At 37.9% G+C, this 22,925-nt stretch overlaps 1 protein-coding gene across 1 annotated transcript in view; it reads left to right on the top strand.

The window, feature by feature from the left end:
* Positions 1-2,638: 2,638 nt before the first annotated feature.
* The window catches only part of LOC105043134 (uncharacterized), a 20,893-nt gene continuing 606 nt past the window's right edge, over positions 2,639-22,925 (top strand). Inside the window, exons 1-3 of the mRNA XM_073256062.1 lie at positions 2,639-4,205; positions 15,931-16,157; positions 21,821-22,925. The exon at positions 21,821-22,925 is cut by the window's right edge and continues 606 nt beyond it. Of these exons, the coding sequence (XP_073112163.1) occupies positions 2,745-4,205; positions 15,931-16,157; positions 21,821-22,925 (2,793 nt within the window). The 5' untranslated portion in view covers positions 2,639-2,744. The remainder of the gene's footprint in view (positions 4,206-15,930; positions 16,158-21,820) is intronic.

Raw genomic sequence — 22,925 nt, forward strand, 5'->3', positions numbered from 1 at the left:
TAAATTAAAAAAAATTAAAAAATATATTAGCAACTGCTGTAATCCATCGCTAATAAGCTATAGCCGTCGCTAATAATAATTTTTTTTAAAAAAATTAGTAAATATATTTACTAAAATTTGCTATAATTAAATTAATAACCAACATATATTTACAAATACTATAACAACTAACAATTAACTATCACCATCATAAATAAAAAATTAATATTATATAAGAAATATGAATTATCTAAGTATACAAGATAACAAAATTCAAATATCAAAATTAAATATATTACATCAAAATTAAAAATAATCCATGAAGATCCTTCTGCTCTTGTACGTCATTTGTAGCAACAGATGGATGAAAGACAGATGTTTCAATATTTTATAATAAAAAAATAAAATATTATTAATAATTTTAGAATTAAATTAATTAAAACTGTAAAACTAAAGTAATTGATGCGCCTCAAGTCTAAATCTTTACGGAGGAGTATATTTTAATATGCTCCTCTAATTCTCGAATGAATTATTTTTACGTATTTTATTTGATGATACAGAGTTGTGGACACTCCTGATTAGTCCATCGGATGGTTAGATTGAATTTTGACCTCTTGGATACCTTTTTTCTCCTACTTAAAGCCTAAACCGATATGAAAGGATATATTCGATATATATATATATAGAATAGAAGAATATATATATATATATATATATATATATATATATATATATATATATATATATATATATATATATATATATATTGAGAACAGAAGAATGCTCGTTTGAAGTGTGAACATAGCACCATCGGGGACTTCCTTTCATCTTCTTGATGGATTTGAAGATACAATTATTAATCAAACATAAAGTCTTAATCTTTTTTTTCTGTTTTAAAATGCGTTGGGTTATTTTGGGTAGAAAAATTCCAACCCCGAACTTTTGTACTGGGATGGGTTGAGGTTGGGACATACAGAGGTTGAGTCACGATGGAGTTACCCTCCATCAACGGAACCGAAATCCACCCAAAATTCCGCAGGGGAAGGAAGATTTTCTTTCTGTTTTTTTGGTAAATTTTAATGATAGATTTCATTTCTTTATCTGCTTCCTTATCCATTGAACGTGCTGGCAGTACAATTCCCAGTCAAATCGCCCGGCGAATCTTGGTATCCTTTTCTTAATCATGTCCGCAAGAAGATAACGTCGTCCGCGGAAAGATTTCTTCAGCCGCCAGTACATGTGAACACGGCAAACTTGTAGTGCATATAATCAATAGGCTTGACTTTTGATATTCAAAAAAGAAAATATACGATTGTTATATAATTTCTAACATTTTTTTATGTAACTTCTGCATGTCTGAGGATCTAAATTGAGTAGGATTCAACCCGCTGCCTTTTTTTCTTATTCTAATCTAACGAAAATATCTCCAATTTTTTTTTATTTTAAATCATGTTCATTGGGTTAGAAAAATCCCAACACGATAATGGCTGGGTTGGGTTGGATTAAAGTTGGGAGATATAGCGGTTTAGCCTGGTTACGGTCTGCCCTCAACTCGTCCCAGCCCATGGAATCGGAGCTCCATGCAAGTCCATCCAAATTCAATAAGAAAATATTATATATATATATATATATATATATATATATATATATATATATATATATATATATATATATATATATATATATATATATATATAGGAAAGATCTAATAATAGGTTTGTTAGAGAGGATCAAAAAAAAAAATTAAATTTTTTTTAAATTTTTTTTTCAAATATTTTAACATTGATTTTTTTCTATAATTTTTTTTAATTATTTTTATAGATACTAAAAGGATCTCAATCAATTTCTTTCATAGTCATGTCCATAAGTAGAAGATTCTAGTCACATCTTGTGATAATATTTTTGAATTTTTCTACATGAGAGATGAAAATACATTTTAGGACGATGTTGTGCATACTTTTGAATTTAATCATTTTTTATTTTTAATGTTTAATGATAGTACTTCAAGTATTTTAATTTTATTTTTTAATTTTACTATTTAAATATTTATGATGTCATTAATCTCTTTATTATCATGTCTTTAATTTCTGACTGTTGGGCTCTTTATGACAGATATTAATGGATCAGTAAAAATCCAAACATGCATTTAATATTATTTTTATTTTTTTTATTATTGGGTTTCTTATAAAAAATCTTGATGGATCAATAAAAGTCGAAATGATTATATTGGATAGTCATAAAAAGTTCATTTTAAAATCTGATTTTATAGAACCATCCAAATCTATTCTCCTCTTCCTTCTAATTTTTTTTTCAAATCTTTTTTATAATTATTTTTTTAATTACTAAAAAAATTTCCATCAACTTTTTTAACGATCGTGCTCATAGGTGAATGATTTCGATCTTGATGCATATTTCTAGATTTTTCTATATGAAGGTGGAAATATGACTTAGAATAATATGATGCATACTTCTGTATTTGATCATTTTTTATTTTTGATATACTCTAAGTCATTTATAATTTTTTTAAAATAAAATTTTATTATTTTTATTTAATTTTTTAAATTATATCAATAATTCTTTAAGTCCTGTTCCAACATGATTCGTTTTCTTGCTCATCTGCCCAGAGAATCTAAACGTGCTGGGTGCACTTTCTCCAGCGAATCTCCGGTGCAGCCGAGTGACTCTCGGTGACCTTTTCTTTTAACCTTCCAAACTTTGTGCTTGCGAACCCTCCCTCCCAGAGTTTGTCCTCAACACCGTCTCTCATGGCAAGCAAACGCATAGTTATGTTTCCATACCTGGCCCAGGGCCATATCATTCCGTTCCTAGCCTTGGCAAAGCTCGTAGAGCAAAGAAACCCAAGCTACACCATCACTATTGTAAGCACTCCGCTCAACATCCAAAACATCAGGTCCAGCCTCCCCCCCAACTCCAACATCCTTCTCAACGATCTCCCCTTCTGCAGCTCTGATCATGGCCTTCCCCCAAACACCGAGAACACGGACTCCGTGCCTCACCACCAAATATCCAAGCTGAACGCTGCCTCCGGGACACTCCAACCCCACTTCGAGCGCTTCATCTCCGACGTAATCCAGAAGGACGGCCATCCACCTCTCTGCATAATCTCCGACGTCATGGTTGCATGGACCGTCGGCATCGCCAAGAAGCTTGGGATCTTCCATGTCACGTTCACCACCTGTGGAGCCTACGGCACGGCGGCCTACATGTCTCTCTATCTGCATCTGCCTCACAGGCATACCGACTCCTCGGAGATCAGGTTGCCGGGTTTCCCGGAAACTTTCCGACTGCACCGCTCTCAGATGCCGGAATACTTGAGGGTAGCTGATGGCACCGAGCCATGGGCCACCTTCCTTCGAAGAAACACGCAATTCTCTCTGCAATCGGGTGCTATGATATGCAACACTGTCGAGGCTCTGGAATTACTGGGAATTCAGGCGCTCCGGAATCTCACCGGCTTAAATGTGTTGGCCATTGGGCCTCTCTTCCCCCTCGAAGCGAGTACTTCATCCGACCAGAGATATGGGAAGAAGCCCGGAATCCAGTTGGAGGCTTGTTTAGAATGGTTGGATTCTCACCCTCCAGGTTCGGTGGTCTACACATCATTTGGCTCTCAGAGCACCATCACTGCTTCGCAGATGATGGCACTGGCAAGGGGATTGGAGGCGAGCAACAAACCATTTCTCTGGCTCGTTAGGCCACCAGCTGGATTTGACTTGAATGAAGATTTCAGAGACGAATGGCTGCCGGAGGGATTCGAGGTCAGGATGAGCAAGAATAGGCAGGGGCTCTTGGTGAGGAAATGGGCTCCCCAGCTTGAAATATTATCGCATAAGTCGACCGGTGCATTTCTTAGCCACTGTGGATGGAATTCCTCACTGGAGAGCTTGAGCCGAGGAGTGCCTGTGATTGGGTGGCCACTGATGGCGGATCAATTCTATAACTTTAAAATGCTTGATGAGGAATTGGGTGTTTGTGCGGAGCTTGCGAGAGGTGCGGAGGATCCCTTGGAGTATACGCGTGTGGAGAGGGTCATCAGACTGGTGTTGGATGAGGAGAAAGGAAAGGAGATGAAGGAGAAAGCAATTAAATATGCTGAGATGATCCGGGCTGCTGTGAAGGAGGAGGGAGATGAGAAAGGTTCTTCACTCCGGGTGCTCGACGATTTTATCAGAGGCATGGAAGAAGCATCGCCAGGTTCTAAAAACTGAGTTATATCAACATCATTAATTTCTTGCTCGTTGTTCATTTTATGCTAAAAGAAAGCCTAAATTTTCTGGTTCTTGCCTGCTCTTTCCAATTTTCTAAAACGGTTCATTTAAGCTCTCATAAACCATCAGTATCATCTCTTATCTTTCGAACTTTGCGGTTTTACACTAGAACTTTTCCACATGACAAATTTAGTAGTTCAAGATCTTCTCTATCTAGTAGGAAGATGATTCCTCCCAAGTCAATGCAAGACAAAAATATTTAGAGGTGGAACATATTAATTCTACCATTCGATGATGGTTTCCTTCCAATTTTCATCGTAGGGCATCCAAGCAATCACTCCAATGCTGAACATGACCCTTGTCCTCAATAAAAAGTTATCCCAACCGACTCAATCGTTTCCTCTTTTCCTTTGCATCCTTCTACGTACGTACGAACCTGATACACCAACTTCGCCGTTGGTTTGCTCCTAGAATCTTTCCATGCTATTGTTGCGCCATGATGAGAAAGTGAGCAACTCGTATCTATGAATATTTTAATTTTTAAATGAGAGAAGGGGGTGGCAAATTGACCTGGCCCTTCGGTTCGTAAGGAAAAAAAGAAAGGAAGGGTGGGCATCCCAATGCGATGATGGAGATGTGCCCACTGCCCACCAACCGTGATACCTCCAACTCAAGCCCCTTTGTTCACATACACACATGGTTCGAGCCATTTCTTAATTCATCCACATGGGGCTCCATAATTAAAATGGAAGGGAAACCTTAGGAAAGGATGGTGGCCATGTGAAGCCTCTTCGGCTTCCTCGTCCTGGAAAAATCCCTAGCTTAATAGCCATGATTGGCCATGAATCTCCCATCTCTCTGGTTTTCTATGCGCATTTCAAGTATTTAGCGAAGTGTAATTAGCGGTATGGTGGGGCAAAGTTTGTTAAGGATTCGCTGCCTTCAACTTTGGTCCTTGCCCGGCTATTAAGGCATACTTTTCAAGGGTTTAGTTTGGAAAATATATTGACTTTTAAGCCAAGCAAAAGGGCATCAATTTCAAACCTACCCAATTGAAGCATCCATTCAGATTGTTAGTAAAGTCTTTTGATAGTTGCATCGAAAATGATGTGCATTAAGATATAAAATTTAGAATTGGGACTACTTACTAAGTCGCTAACTAGTGCCCACTTGGTAGTTGGCTTCTTTTTTTCATCATTTGGAGGTCTATGATTCCAATTCTGATGGTGGCATCCTCATCATATTTATCGAAACATAAAGAAAAATAAACAAATATATATCCTATTGCTCATGAATCCTCATTTAGTAGAAAATATGATGTGTCCTCTAAGTATAAAATTGTTTGTGCTCATATATTACTTGTTTTACAATTGATTTTAGATATTAGGCACACCAGATGGGTTCCAGTGAACCCACAAACATGTCCATCAACATTAAGATTCAGGCACGAATCATAAAGCTGATGTTACATTCATGTCAAGTGGGAATATTTTTTTCTCCCATTCCAATCTTAAAGATTTTGATGTTCAAGAGGGAGGCACCATGCGGTACTTTTGGCATCATGATATTTACTAGTTTTTATGTTTCATTGATCTAATGTAATGGCCTTACTAGCTTATTTATGGGTTGGTTTTAGAACAATTAGTGATTTGAAATTAAAAAAGAATTAGGTGTGAGACACGGAGAGAATAACTTGGAGGTGTAATTGGAAAATGATTAATTATGAAGATATAATCTGCAACTCCCATCCTTGATGAGTTGCACGCCAGGACTCTTCAACCACAACTTAATAAATCAGCAGATTGTTTATTTGAGAGTATATCTTTATTTTCTTTTTGAAAAAAAGAAGGAGACACTCGATTCTTTTGTGTTTGTGGATTGTAGATGAAGGAATGAAAACTCTCCTCGGAACAGCTAGAATAAAGAGAATATATGAATGCAATAATAGCCAAATCAAGCATAAAAAATGAAAAAAACAATCCTCGAGAAAATCTCCAAGTAGACCAAAACAAATAAAACTGAAGGGCCCGATTGCAGAAATCTTCAATTAATTGAGTGTGATACTATGGAGGGTCTCCCATAGTATTATCAAGACATCTAAATTATTAGCTCGATCACACCTCTCTCTCTCTCTCTCGCTTCCAATATTGCTTAATTTTAGTTGTGGGAAGCCCACCTTTCACTTGTGCCAAAAAAAGAAAAAAAACCCACTAACAATCTTAGGCCTAGTTTGGGGGGTGTAAATCCTGCATAACCTTTTTTTTTTTTTTTTTTGGTATAAGCAGGAAGTAATAAATGCCACCCAAATTTATTAACAGAGTAATAAACAGAGATATATATACCGAAAGAAAAAAAAAAAAAGCTGCAGAACACAATTTAATAGAGCCTGAAAATAAAAAACGAAACCGTCAAATCCAGTCTCTTCCCGGACCTAAACTCCTTCCAACAGATAGTTCATTTAATCATCCATAGATACCCAAAGGTCTCAAATGCAGTCATAATGCGTTTTGCCCTTCCAAAGTTTTCTCAGAACACAAATGCTTCCAGAGTTTAAAGGAAAAGGACAGGAGATTTCTAAAAGACGGAAGAAGCAGAGCACTTTTTCTCTTGAAAAATTTTTGTATTCCTTTCCAACCAGACATTCCAATGTAGCACAACAGCCAACTGATCCCAAGCTCTACGGCATGATTTGCCCACAAACTTGTTCCTCCAAGACGTCCAAAGCTTTGGGAATGAAGAAGGCTATCTCTTTAATTGAAGACAATCAACAAGGTCCATCGTAAACTATGCACAAACGAATATCTAAAGAAAAGATGAGAAACATTTTCCTCGTTGCCACTCAACAACTTCTTTGCATGCAGCCTGTCTTTGAAAGCAAGCCAACGGAAGACTTTGATCTTTTCAGGTACCACCGATCATCTCATTACATTATGGAAGGGACATTTCAGATCTCTATCAACGAGAAACTTGTAAAATGACACAACAATGGTCTTCTGAGTCAGTATTGTCAGCAACACAGCAAGGTCGCACCAACAAAAGAATCTCCATCAATTTCTGGAGTTGGAAAAGCTACAAAATCAAGAGAGAGCCTCGAACCTTAGGGGACCAACTTGCCAATCTCCAACTCTATTGGGAAACTACATAAGCATTCATTATCATAGCAACTGAGAATAGATCCGGATATAACATGTACAATGGCACTTCATCGAACCAAGTATCCTTCCAAAATTTAATACCATGACCATTACCAAGGCTGAATCTAGTGAAATACCAGAAAGCCGAAAGATTTTTACAAATATCCTTCCAAATCGAAGAAAGAAAGAAAAACCAAGTTACTTCTCATTCAAATGTCAAACTTTCCTCTTGAATAGTAGGAGCCATTGATGAGTTTGCACCAAGTTGAATTCAACTCATTCAGTAATTTCCACACCCACTTTTCTAGAAGGCCCCTATTGAACTCATCGATGTTTTTAATTCCAAGGCTACCTTCTTTGATCTACGTACACAATCTAAGTAACAAGATAATCAAACCCACTAACACTATCCGTTCTTTTCCATAGAAAAGCCTGCCTTATTTGACCGATTCTATTTGTCACCCACCCATCGAGGAAGCTTGAAAAGTGACATGATAAATGATGGCAATGCCGGATGTATGACATTGATGAGTGTAATCCAATCAATCGAAGATAAAAAAATTTTCTTTCTATGAAATAAGCCTTGCACTCATTTTCTCTAGAAGTGGCATCAAACAATGCTTAAGTAATTTTCTATGAACAATTAAGAGATTCTCTGGAAGAAATACGGGACCTTTTGAGATTTTTGAGAAGAGTTGCTCTTTTAAGTAAAAAGCCCAGATAAGTGATTGGGAGAGATCCCAACTGCAGTTCATTAAATTTGCTGAATTGGCGGACTCTTTATCATTCATGTTAAGACTAAGGATCATATTTTTGTTCGAATTTACTTTCAGCCCTGATGCCAACTCAAAAGCAAGCAAAGAAGCTTTTACTCTCAAGAGACTATTAGAGTGCTCAGAACAAAAAGGCAAAGTGTCATTGGTAAAATGGAGGCTTCTTATAACGCTGAAATAAGGTTTACTATCTCGGATAACCAAAGTTAAAATATATGCCTTAGAGTTAATTTCCGGTGTTGGAATTGATAAACCAGTTTATCCCGGACAATGCTAAGATAATCCAAAGTAACTCTTAAGACTCATTTTGGCCATGAGAAGAAATTTCTAAGAAATTTGATTCATGCGAGACTCAATCACAAAACGTGCCAACATGATTATATTTTCTGACATCTTTTAAATTTAAATTTGAATTTCAAATTTCAGCCATTGACAGCAGATTTGATTAATGCAATTATGAAATATGCCAATATAATTATCATTCGGTACTTTTCAAATTTAAATTTAAATTTCAAACATCAATGATTTTTTTATTCATACAATCCGAGATATGCCAACATAATTACTATTAAATTTGAATTGCATCAGAAATAATCATCATATTGGCATATTATAAATTAAATCTACTATCAATGATTGATGTTTGAAATTTAAATTTAAATTTATAATACACTAAAAATAGTAATGATGTTAGTGTATTTATGATTGGGACTAATAAATCAAGTCCGCTATCATCCTCCTCCACCCTTAACGATGACCCAAACCCCTTTCTTCTCCTCCCTCTACAACGATCTAGCCCCACCTTCTCTTCCTCTATCACTTTCGATAACGACCTGCCTCCCCCTCCTCCTAGCCCTCTTCCTTTGCCTTTGACAATGTCCCAACCACCTCTTGCCTGCCGGGCATCAAAGCTTCGAGTTAGAGGGAAGGGAGGGCGGTCGAAAAAAGCTTCTAAAATTTGACTTAATTACCAAAGTGCCATACATTTCAATACTAAAACAACGAGGGACTTTGAGGTATCCAAGGCCTCAACAATGCACATGACTGCTTGCAACTGGACTTCAATAGAGAAATCCATCTGCATTGAATCCGATGGCCAAAAACAGAATATAGCTAAAAAGACTAAAATATCTTTTGAAGTACATTAAAAAATCTTTTAGAAAAACAGCTATCCAAGGGTGAAATTGGCAGCGAAAATTGGGGCAAGACGAGCTGGAAAGGGATGGTTAGATTTATTTTACCCTCTCTCCTCAAATAACTTTGACCTAATAATTTGCCTTTCTGGCTCGTTGACGAATGCTGGTTATTCATGCTTTTTAACGTTTGCTTTCTAGGTTATCTGGATAATTAACCTTATGTTATCCACCTCTACCTAATATCCAAACATGGCTAAATAATACACTAGAAAATGTATCAGAATCTTTACGCTTTGACATAATAGCTTATTATTTTCAATAGAACGATGAGCAAGTACCCCCGACCTGGGAGAAATCCAAGTTTCTAGGCTCATATATCACTGTCAGCTTAACATCATTTCCCTCTCTCACATGTGCTCCCTCCCTCGTCACAAAACTCATTGACCATTCCATGAAACTTTTGGAAAAGCCTCTTTTCTAGCCCTCATCCGTTTAGAATCCCAATCACGTCTTCTGATCCGTCGGCATGCAGTTGGCTTCGAATTGGAACAACCCATGCATGCATGACCTTTCTCAGCTGGTCAAGAATTTCTGCTGGCATAAATTGTGATTCAACTGAAACTCTTGGGTTACATAGATCATTATTAGCGGAATGCAGTGAGTATGCTTATATTCGTACGAAGAGTAGCTAGATGAAATGGTGGTTGCCAAACTCTTATTCCCTGGATTTCATCAAAATCAATCTAAACAGGCATCAATGACAGTTAACAGAGAACATGTAATGACAGTCAACAGAAAACATGTCACATAGTGACAATTCAACTAGTGGAGCACCATCCCTTGCAAAAGCAAAAACTTGTTCACACGACTCTTTCTGACATTATTGACATACGGGGTTCAAATTTAGGCCGACACTATTAACTTTTTAGCAATATTTAGGCTGACGTCCAAGTATAGTGACATTGGCTTCAAAAAATTCTTGGTTTGAAGGCGGCTGCTTCAGCATTATTAGACGTAGCTGAAACGGAACTTTAGCTGCAAACCACCATTCTTGTTCCATCAACTCCTGATCCAATCAAATGTTAGCTCTCTAGATTTATTGATAACCTCGTATACAAGTCCAACTTAATAAACTTTACAGAAAGAAAAAAAGAAGTTCCCTACTACTCAATGATTGAGTCAATTGATTCAAGACCATTTTAGTCCTTATCTCATTTGAATCCTTTCAAGATCGAGTGCAGATCTTGTATTATGCACCGTACAATATGATGCACAACATGTACCATTCATCACATGATGGACTGTCGTACAGAACTGCACATTATACGATGTACACCACATGGGACCATATATAGCGATACATCATGCAATGAATAGTATATGCAATATACTGTATCATATGGTACATCATGGGTACCGCAGAGGACCCACACGCTTTAAGATCATCACGACTCAGTTCTAACAATTTGTACATAGGTTGCACATCGAATGTCACAGCGTTTCCTTTTTTCATTTGTGATCGTGATATGATGCTATTCTCTGGTTTCTCTACCGGACGTAAGACTGACGGTGTAGTGCATCTTTTGGCAATGACAAGAAGACACGTCGCCACCCCCTGTCTGCAGCCTACTGGATAATGGTCTGCAGACTTTTGCTCATGTCGTATGCCATCCATGACATTGGATTCCTTTTCCTTTTGGTCACCATCACGCTATATTTTGGGCCTTCACGGTAGTGTTTTGGGGACTGGCATTGTCCTCTTGATGTTCTGGATGTGCTTGGATGCTTTGTTACTGGTGACATGCCATACTTTTAGGGCCGCCAGCAGAAGGCTAAGATGATGGATTTATTATTTCAAGGTGATAAGACCGAGTAGCTCAAATGCCAACGCGACAAAACCCCAGTTAGATGCCCACTCACGCAATATAGAAGTTGCACTAGTTATTATCTATCAATGATTTGTGATATATGGACACCGATAGAGTTAACAACGAGCCACTCTATGCCAAATGCTTAAAAGCTGAGACAAAAGATTAAGAAGATCGATGGTGCGTCAGATGTGGGCAAGGGCAATCTACTCCTTATGGTCGGTTATATAAAAGAAGAAAAGAATAGTTGAATCTTTTCTTGTGATTGCCATCCAACCACTGGCCGGGAGCCAACAAACGAGTAATCTTTCCTGACGCACTGCTAATGCGAATCATTGCCTGGCAAAATAAAATATATCCTCCATGAAGAAAAGCTGGACAACGATCGATGGAAAAACAAACACCTAATAAGCAACTCGGCAAAAAAAGCAAACATCTAATATTCAACTCAATGCCCACACGCATTCATGGAAATTAATCTACCGAATTACTAAGATGAATCAAAACCAACAACATCTCAGCAAATAATGAATCGCATAGTCCTTATAGCAATCATTCATTGCATAGCATCTCAGCGAATAATGAATCACGTAGTGCTTAGCAATCATTCATTGCATCATCTTAAAGAACTGCGAGTACTAAGGGAAACGGAGGCCACTGCTCAACCAAAACCAAGAACGGCCTATATACGATATGCTCTGCTCAGACGGTCAAACGCCTCACCACACAGCAGCGACTAACGTATGTTATGAGAAATAAGCCAATCGAAATCAGCGATGAAATGTCCAATAGAATAATGCACCCAACAGAATCACAAGGCACCCGCAGAACTGCACCAATGCAACAATACCCAAAGAAGCAAAAGTCTTCTCACTAACTTTACATCAAACACATTACGGACGTAGCAGCCTAATGCCATCATTGGCTCACGTGTGAGAAATTTTTGAATTGACTTAGTCTACCATGTATACTATAGATAAAACTAATGAAAAGAATTACCACATCAGCATTATGAACTGAAAAATTTTGCAACTACATCATGTCTGTATGGATCCTCAAATGCTTTCTCATTTAAGTATAGACATCCTCATCAGGCAAAGGATCCAAATTTATATTTATCATAATACTACGATCAGCCTCGGATCAACTTTAATGAATCTATGCTACCATATCCTTGATCTACATAGGTTATGGACTGAATTCATTTTAATATCATTTATCATAATTCAAGGCTTCATCTAAAAAAGCTAGCTGAGAATTATTATTTGATTTTTTGGTCCTGTATAAGTACTTAAGATCTTGTCAATGAATAATTAATGTAAAACTAAATATATGCCTGTATGGATCCTTACATATAGAATCATAAAAGTTCACCAATTACTTCATTGTTTAAATTGCTCAAAATCACATATGTCTGATCATGATTTATGATACTGATTGATATCATACCACACCAAACATATTGTACTAACACACACGCGCGTGCGCGCGCGCGCGCGCACACACACACACACATATATATATATATATATATATATATATATATATATATATATATACATACATACATAAATACATATGTACATACATACATATATATATATATACATATATATATATATACATACATATATATACATACATATATATATATATATATACATTGAATAGGGAGATGCGAGAATACAAGAGTGCCATCACTAACAATTTATTGAACCTTCAGACCGTGCTTTGTTAGTGACGGCACTCTTGTATTCTCGCATCTCCCTATTCAATAAATTGTCAATTGATATCACATATAATAAGAATACAATAATAAATAATAAATATTACAATATCATGCAATTACCTTTCAATTGGGTACATCCATCTTGTATGTACTGGCCCATCCAATCTAGCCTCATGTGGAAGATGAATAGAAAGATGCACCATGATATCAAAGAAGACGGGAGGGAATATCATCTCGAGCTTACAGAGAGTCATGATAATCTTCTTCTCCAATATGTCGATCAGACTTCGTCTCAATGTCTTCACAGATAAGTCTCGAAAATAAGTTTCCAAATTAAGTAACGCATCACACACATTATCCGGCAACAATCCACGCAAACCAACTGGAGCACATGTTGTAGAAGTACATGACAATCATGACTTTTCATCCCAACAATCTTCCCATCTTTCGACTTGATGCATCGTTTCAAGTTTGAGGTGTATCCATCAGGAAACATCACTGATCTCAAATATGAAAGAAATTGATTTCTCTCTCTTCGGTTCAATATATAACATGCCAATGGCTTCACCAGTCTATCCCTCCGTCGAATTAAATATAATTTCTTTCTAATCCACATATCCTCTAAGTCAAAACGAGCCTTCACGGTATCCTTCGTTCTTCCTTCGATATTGAGAATGGTATAAAATATATTATCAAATATATTCTTTTCAATATGCATGACGTCTAGATTATGTTGAAGAAGAAGCATTTTCTAATATGGAAGATTAAACAACTTGCTCCTTTTTCTCCAATTTTCGATACTTGTTCGCACCCTACTTGGCTGGCCAGACCCTTACCAAATATGACATCCTGTGGGTTGGGTAATTGATTTAAAATATTATCCGTAGACCAGAATCTTGACTGCGTACGTCGTTCATGCTTGCCGTTGAACTTAAGACTTCTCCTCCATTTATGATCATCTGGCAAGAAATGTCGAAAGCCGATAAAACAAATCTTTCCACGAATACGGTCCGATGTAATATCATCGTTACAAGTTGGGCATGCTTTATACCCTTTGTACACCATCCAGAAATATCACCATATGCAAAAAAATCATTAACTGTCCAAAACAGTGCTGCATGCATGCGAAAGATGCCTCCTGCAACATGACCATACGTTTCGCATCCTTCTTCCCACAAATATTGTAACTCTTCGATCAACGGCTCTAAAAATATGTCTATGTCTCTTCCAGGGGCACGAGGACCTGGGATCAACAAGGTCAGTAGATTAAAAGGTGATTTCATGCACTTCCATGGTGATAAATTATAAGGAAATACCATAACAGGCCACATACTATAAGTAGTACTAAGATTACCATATAGATTAAATCCGTCTGTTGCCAACCCTAGTCTGACATTTTGTGAATCAGCTGCAAACCATGGATGTTCACGATCAAAATATTTTCACGCATCTCCATCTGATGGATGTCTCATGACATCATCATCGATATTATTTTCCTCCTTATACCTTCGCATGTCACAAGCAGTATGCCTCGACATGAACAATCGATGCAATCGTGGTGTAATCAAAAAGTACCGCAAAATCTTGCATGATATTTTCTTTTTCTTCTTATCCTTACCACGACTTTCTTTCCATCTGCTTGAATGACAAATCGGACATGCTTGTAGATCTTTTTTATCCTTCCGAAACAGAAAACAATCATTCAGACATGCATGTATCTTTTCACAGCGTAGGCCCAAGTCATCGACTCCCAAACCGAGTCCTTTCAATAATTTTTTGGCTTCATAATGACTTGACGGAAGTAACTCTCCCTCTGGCAGTAGGTCCTTCAAAAATTTGAGCAACCAATTAAACGAGTTGTTTGACCACTTACCAAGTGTCTTCATGTGTAATAACTTTATTACGGCGGACAACAGAGAGTACTTCTTACAACCAGGATAAACATCACTTTGTGCATCTCTTAATAGATGCTCGAATCTATCATTTATAGATATGTTACTATCCTCTTCAGCTTTTTGTCTCGGAATGGGATGCTGATGTTCTGCTCTCGCTTCTACATTTACTTCAAATAATTTCGGATGGAGATCCTCTAAAATTTCTCTATCTTCTGCACCAAGTGTTTGTCTTTCACGACTGCATGATCCACCGACTGACGATGGATTTATGGACTCCTGGACAACATGCTCGAGCTAGTCGGTAGATCTTCACCATGACAAGTCCATCTCTTGTAAGTCACATTTATACCGTGTTCGTATAAATGATTCTGAATATCCGATAAGGTACACCAAAATAAATTTCTACATCGACGACATGGACAACGAGCTTTTCCATCTTCTCTAGTATGATTGGACGCCACATTCATAAAAGACGTCACACCCGTAATATACTCGGGACAGAACTTATCACGCAATGACATCCAATCACGATCCATATCTACATATTTAAGATGCAAACTATACAATCAATTTTATGTAATAATAGTTGACTAACGCCTTATATCTCCTACCTATAGGGTGATGGTCCTATCCCATTCAAGAACATAAGAATTTAATATTGCAATACATGTCTTCTATACCAAAAAAATTTTGGCAGCATTTCGATGCAGTTCTCCAGATACACAAGCATTAAAGTTGTGCTATGTATTCAGAGAACATGATCAAAAATACCGACAAAAGTCTGCGATGTAGAAGCACATGTGTTGCAATATTAAATTCATTCACGTGCCCAAACTATCCACGAGGACAATTTGAGAATAGTGTGTAAAGCACCAATATTTTTTTTATAAAAAAAATATTGATTTATGCACGCTATCCTCGAACGAAAATTCTAAGGCTTATAAATTTGTTATGCTACAATTAATATATTATTATTATAATTATTTTTATTTTTAAAATATTTTTAAATCATGACTAAAATTAATTATATCAAACAAATAATCATATCTAACATTATATCTAATTACTAAAATAATAAATAATTAATTCTAATGGTTAAAATTAATTGAGAAAAAAAGAATAAAAATTAAAAAATATATAAATTAAAAAAATTATTCTCACCTTCAACTCTTTCGTGAATCTGATAGCTATGCAGTGACGGTGACAGCAACCAACGATGGTGGTGGCGGCCCAGCGGCGGCGGTAGCGGCCCTACAAAACCAGACAAGCAAGGTGTAAGAGAGGGAGACAGGGAGAGTGAAAGAGAAAGTAAGGGAGGGAGACTGAGAAAGAAAATGAGGGAGGGAGACAGGAGAGGGAGGGGTCGACCGGCGGCGGGGAGGGAGGGCTCGATCGGCGGCGGGAGGGAGGAAGTGTGAGAAAGAGAGGGAGGGAGAGTGAGACATCAAGGAACCTCCCTTTCGAATCCACCAACCCCTGGGCGATCACCGACCCCCCTTTCAACTCTCCCTCAACGGAGAACCGGACGAAGTCACCGAGGACGGGGAGAGATGCTGGAGGAGGAGGTAGAAGGAAGGCTTGGACATGCGAAAAACTTCGATCCAGCGAGGATCAAAGCCATGGGAGGAGGAGAAGAGGAAGCGAAGGAACCAAAAAGAAGAGGAGGAAGAAGATGAAGGAGACGGCTCTAGGGTTAGGGTTTCGAGGGATTGGAGGGAACTGGAGGGAAGGAGGGAGAGTAGGCGAGAGAGGGAGAAGGAGGCGGAGAAGAGGGAGGATTCGAGGGACAGGGTTTGGGAGGGGAGGAGGAGGAGGTCGGAGTCGGAGAGGAAGTGGAGGGAGAGGGAGACGGTGAGGCGAGGAGGGAGAGGACAGGCGTGAGGTCCTCTGCGGTGAAGGGGGACTGGGAGAGGGTCTACTCTTCTTCCCAGAGGTGGAGGCGGCGGAGGAGTGATGCTTTCCACCGCCCATGGGGGAGGGAGGCCTCAACCGACGACGGTGGTAGGGAGGGAGGACTCGACCGGCAGTGACACAGTGGAGACCGAGAGGGAGAGAAAGAAACAGGACGGTGCGCAGAGGAGAGGGTGGCGAGGTGGGAGGGAGACGACGCACTGGGGGGTGGGCTCGATCGGCGATGGGGAGCGGGCTCGAGCGGCGACAGTGGCGGGGAGGGAGGGCTCGACGGTGGCGGGGAGGGAGAGAGAGAGGGGATGGTGGCCGGGAGGGAGAGAGAGAGGATGATGGCGGGGAGGGAGAGTACTTATCGGGCAGGACGACCGACTATCGGGGAGGAAGGACTGTCGTCGGAGATCAGGGAGGGAGAAAAAGCTTTGACGACTGCGGCGGCGTGGGCAAATTTTTGATTAGGGCAAATTTTTGCCCTATTTCAAAGTATTTTTTTTTAATTAAAAAATATTTAGCGACGAAATAAATTCATTGCGAAAAGTAAACATTTTGATGCATAAAATATATTTTTTGCAACAAAAATTTTTTCGTCGCAAATGATTAATTTTTTACAACGAAAATTTAATTTCATCGTAAATATAAAAAAATTATCGTAAAAATCAAGTTTTTTGCAACGAAAAAATATTTCATCGCAAAAAATTAAATTTTTTGCGATGCAATTATTTTCGTCGCAAAAAAAAAAATTGAGCAACGAAAAATTTTTCCATCACAAAAAAAAATGATTTTTTGCGATAAAAAAAAATTTTCATCGCTAAAGATCAATTTTCGTCATAAAATATTTAAATTTTTTTAACAAAATAAATTTTAGCGACGAAATAGTTTCATCGCTAAATATAAATAAAATTGATCGAAAAAGCTCTTATTTTTTGCAACAAAATATCAATTTTGTCACAAACAATGTAATTTTTTTGTGATAATTTTTTTTTTCGTCGCAAAAAAATATTTTTTTGCTATAAAAAATATTTTATTATAAAAAATATTATTTTTTACAACGAAAAAAAAATTCGCCGCTAAAGATCAACTTCTAGCAACAAAAATGAAATTTTCGTTGGAAAAGATATAACTTTTTGCAACGAAATTTTTTTCATCGCAAATACCTGATTTTTGGAGATGAAATTTAAATTTTATTATAAAAATTTAATTATTTATGATGAAATAAATTTTATCACTAAAATTTCATCGTTAAAAATCAAATTTCTTGTAGTGTAGTTGGCATACGGATCCATTAAGGCCGGACTAGCAAATAACATGCTTAGCATTAGTTTGTTACATAATTATCCACTGTCGCACACTCCTGATCAGTTTTTGTGGGAAAATAGCAGGCGCATCTGGAAAAGGAAAGAACGAATTTTGGATCCTCTCCTGCTCGTTCTTCTGTCCGGTCCTTCCGCTAATATTTACTAGCTTAATTCCATTCCGGCTGGATCCCACCAAACTGTTGCCAGGGAGCAATGTTAAGGTAGCTCAGACAAATCACTGAGAAAGGAGTCGGCCAGGTGTCTTAGGCTAATCACTTGGCTTCATGTGGTGCGCTCCGCATGATACCAAGTCGGAGGATTGCATTGAGAGTGCACGAGAGCCGTTTAATCCATTGAATAATCAGGTAGGATCAGGTTAAGTGGGTTACCTATTTATTAAACAAGTTAATTTATTAATAGGTTATATAAGTTACACAAGTTAGCAGGTTATACAGATTAATAAATTAAGCAAGTTACCTATTCACTGAAGAGTTTAAACAAAGTAAGTTGGGTTTATTAAATATGACAGATTTGAGTTTCAAATTTTGACCTGCTTAATAAATAGATCAGACATATTTGATATTTTTTAATTTGATCTATATTTGACTTAATCCATATATGATCCGACTTGACCGATTGCCGCACCTAATTCAGACTCATTGAGACATACTGGCCATATAGCCCAAAACCCATAATATCCCATGTTAAGTAATTCTTTATGCACCCCATCAAGTGGAGAAAAAAATACATTGCTTCAACAGATTGCACCATATAGCATAATTAATAAGGAGAAACATTTCATGCAATCCGACTTTTTCCTCAATTTTTTTTTGATCAAAATACCCCTTTTATTAAATGCTATGACATCCCAGATAATATTATGACATCTTGTTACTTTTTTATAGAATACAAGAAGATGTCATATGATGTAATAGGATGCATATTATATGACGTCCTGTTAGTTTTATGATATTTCAATAATTATTTATAGGATGCAATAGAATATCATTATATTATTATAATGTCTTGTTGGTTTTATAATATCTTGATAATTATTTATAAGATATAACAGAATATTACAGGATGCAATAGAATGTCATAATGTTATTATTATGATATCCTATTAATTTTTATGATATCCCGATAATTGTTTACAAGATGCAACAAGATGTTGTAATATTATTATGATATCTCGATAATTATTTATAGGATACAACAGCATGTTATAATATTATTATGATATCATATTAATTTTTATGATTTTTTGATAATTATTTATAGAATGAAACAGGATGTCATAGGATGCAACAAGATGTTATAATTATTATAATATCTTATTAGTTTTTATGATACCCCAATAATTATTAATAAAATATAACAAGAGGCAATAGGATAGCATATTATTATTATGATGTCCTGTTAGCTTTTATGACATCCCAATAATTATTTACAAAATGCAATAGGATATTTTAGAATGTAACAGGATGTCATTATATTATTATGATGTCCTATTAGTTTTTATAATATCCTGATAATTATTTATAGGATGCCATAATATTGTTATGATGTCTTATTAATTTTAATAATATCTTGATAATTATTTATAAGATGGAACAGTATGTCATAATATTATTATAATATCTTATTAGTTTTTATGATATCTTCATAATTATTTATATATAAGATATAATAAGATGTCATATAATGCAACAGGATGTTATAATATTATAGGATATAACAAGATATTGTTGAATAGACTAGGATGTGATAGGAGAAAAATAAAGTAAAAAGAAAAAAAAAATATTTCGGTCAGAAATATTTAGGAAAAAAAAAATGCTAAGCTAAAGTAAATGCCTATCTTTTCATTAATTCTGATACGTGGCCAATCCAATAAAGTGATATATTTTTTCTCCATGAAAGATGGTGTACAAAAAATTTCTCATCCCATATCTACCGTCGAATGAGTTTACTTAATAATTTTTCTACCAAGGATGGGTGTAGCAAGAAAGCTAGCCCAACAGCAAAAGCGAGGAAGAGGAGAAGGACGAGGGCCGTGAGACAGGGGATCGGGCCAGCATGGAAGGAGGCGGCGAGGGGGTGGACGAGGGAGAGGGTGCAGACGAGGTTGGCGATGAGAGAAATGATAAGAAAAGTACATGAGAAGAGGATGAGGGCCTGCCGAGGAAAATTTTTTTTTCCTTCGTGATCGGCCACTTCCCACTGTTCTATTATCCTATGGTTCAGCCAGCCAAATAGGAGGAGGGAACGGTATTAGTTTTTTTACTCCCTAGGATATAAAGATCATATAGGATTCAGGCTATTCCCATTGTTTCCAAATAGACCCTGAGAGGGAGAAACCGGTGGCCCTTCTGGCCCCACTGTTGCTACCACGGCCTCCGGAGAGCAAATTAAGTGGGCAACGGGGAACGTACTTTAGCTCCAACTTAGAGAGGTCTGGAGGTCTTCGTGAGAGCCTAAAGAATCGCGTCATGGTTTAGAACCAGCTCCATCAACGAAAATTCCACCAGTGTCCTAGTGCCCAACACTGGAGCCTATTTCCATGAGCGAGCAAAAGCATATATACTTGCTTAGGAGAGTTAAAAAGGATTCATGGAATTGCTACCGAGGAGCAATCATTTGGTTCTGTACGCGTGTAAGCAATCCCATGTGAACCATCGGAGGAGCTAAAACGTTTCAGATTAGCAAGCGTTGTGGAGTCATCAAAGCTATTTTAGTGCAAAATGAAATATACCAAGCTACTCTAATACCAACAATTCCATTGATTTTTGCCTCTTTAAAACATGAGTTACTGAGTTGATGAAGGATGATATTCTAATGTGAGCGCTGATTTGTGTATTAATATGTAAATTATTGGATACATTGGAAAGGGTCAAAGAAAGAATAGAGAGAGGATGTGGTGTCACTTTTACTAAAAAAAATAAAGAGATTAAAAACATTCTATTAGTAATATTATCAAAATCATACCTAATAAAAATAAATGAAATCGTTTGTTACCATTCCTATTAAATAATTTTTAGACATATTTTTTTTTATTTCCATAAATATTTATAGGAACGTTATCACAAAATTATTCTTAAATATAAAAAAGAACAGATTAAAAATATTTTTATAAACCAATTTAAGAATATTTAAATAAAAATATTTTCATGTATCTTACATAATTTTTTTGCTCCTAAAATTCTTTCAAAATTTATGAATTTAATTTTTCTCTGTGCAACAGTTCAGATCTGGATAGACTACGATGGTGTTGTAAAAATTTTGAATGTGACCATTGCTCTCCTCTTCATAAGCAAATCAATTCTGAATGTGCAAACCGACCTCTCATATCATACACCATCGATCTGTCACTAATTTTTGAGAACCTCGTGTATGTTGATTTTTCTTCATTGACAGAAAAGTTCTCGAGTTTTTATTACATTTTAGGATCAAACTTTCAGACCAATAGTATGGTATTCTTTCTTAATTTATTTTATTTATCTTTTTTTTATTATTAAAATATTATTATTATCAAATCTCCTTCTAACAGGATATGAATAGCTAATTAAATTTTACAGATAATAACTATCATCCGTCATCAGTTGGCAATCAATCTTATAAAAAATAAAAATATATATTATTTATGATCAAATGATAATTAATTTTATAAAAAATAATTAAAAATATACAAAACAACATGTATTTTTGTCAACGTGCACTCTTCCATCCCATCGTGCATTTCATCGTATGAGTCTATAAATTCTAGGCACCCAGGCATGCCTTTAGGGTAGGTTTTAGGAGCTTAAGGTCACGTCAAGACAACCCAGCAAGAATACTTGGATTAAAACGTTGAAGACATTTTCCTCTCTATTTAACATCGCGTCACTGGACCCTGCCACCCTAACCCTCTGGTACTGTATGCCCTGATGGCTTCTAACAAAGAAATCCAGCCAATGGTAAGGGTGATAGCCGTCGTGGTGGTGCCCTTACCGGCCCAAGGCCACCTCAACCAGCTCCTCCATCTCTCCCGCCTCCTCGCGGCCCGCCGCATCCCCGTCCACTACGTCGGCTCAGCCTCGCACAACCGCCAAGCCCGGGAGCGCGCCCTCGGCTGGCCGCCGGAGACCCCCGCCCACCACCCCATCCGCTTCCACGACTTCTTTCTCCCCCCCTTCCCTTCCCCTCCCGCCTCCACCCACGCCCCCCTCGCCCACCTCCTTCCTCTCTTCGATGCCGCAGCCCTCCACTTCCGCTACCCCCTCGCTGCCCTCCTCCAATCCCTCACCACCAACTCCCGCCGCGTCGTTCTCATCCATGACTCCACCATGGCCTTCGCTGCCAGCGTCGCCGCCTCCGTCCCCCACGTCGAGGCCTTCTCCTTCCACAGTGTCTCCGCCTTCGCCCTCCTGTTGTTTTACTGCGAGTCTCGTCGCAAATACCCCGACGACCCCTCCATCGCCAAACTGAACCTCCCCCACATACCCAACAACGCGTGCTTCACCCAACAGTTCTTGGATTTCCTCCGCCGCCAGCATGAATCGACCGCCGCTGACTCTGGTCGCCTCTTCAACACCTGTCGTGGAATCGAAGGAAGATTTATCGACCTGCTAGCACGAGAGCCGGAGTGGCGAAACCAGAAAACCTTCGCCATCGGCCCATTGAATCCGGTATCCATCACCAAGATGACCGGTTACGGCACCCGCCATCCCTGTCTGGATTGGCTGGACAGGCAGCCGCCGGCGTCGGTCATGTACGTGTCGTTCGGGACAACGTCGGCGCTATCCGACGAGCAACTCCTCGAGTTGGCATGGGGCCTCGAGGCCAGCCGGCAGCGCTTCATCTGGGTGCTCCGGGATGCCGACAGGGCCGACATTTACACGGAGGAAGGCGCAGAGGGGAAGCAGAAGGCGAAGAAGCGCCGAGAGGAGTGGCTGGGACGCCTGGACTACGACCGGAGGGTGGAGCGGGTAGGGAGGTTGGTA

This window comes from Elaeis guineensis, chromosome 4 (assembly GCF_000442705.2).
Source record: "Elaeis guineensis isolate ETL-2024a chromosome 4, EG11, whole genome shotgun sequence".
NCBI classification, from domain to species: domain Eukaryota; kingdom Viridiplantae; phylum Streptophyta; class Magnoliopsida; order Arecales; family Arecaceae; genus Elaeis; species Elaeis guineensis.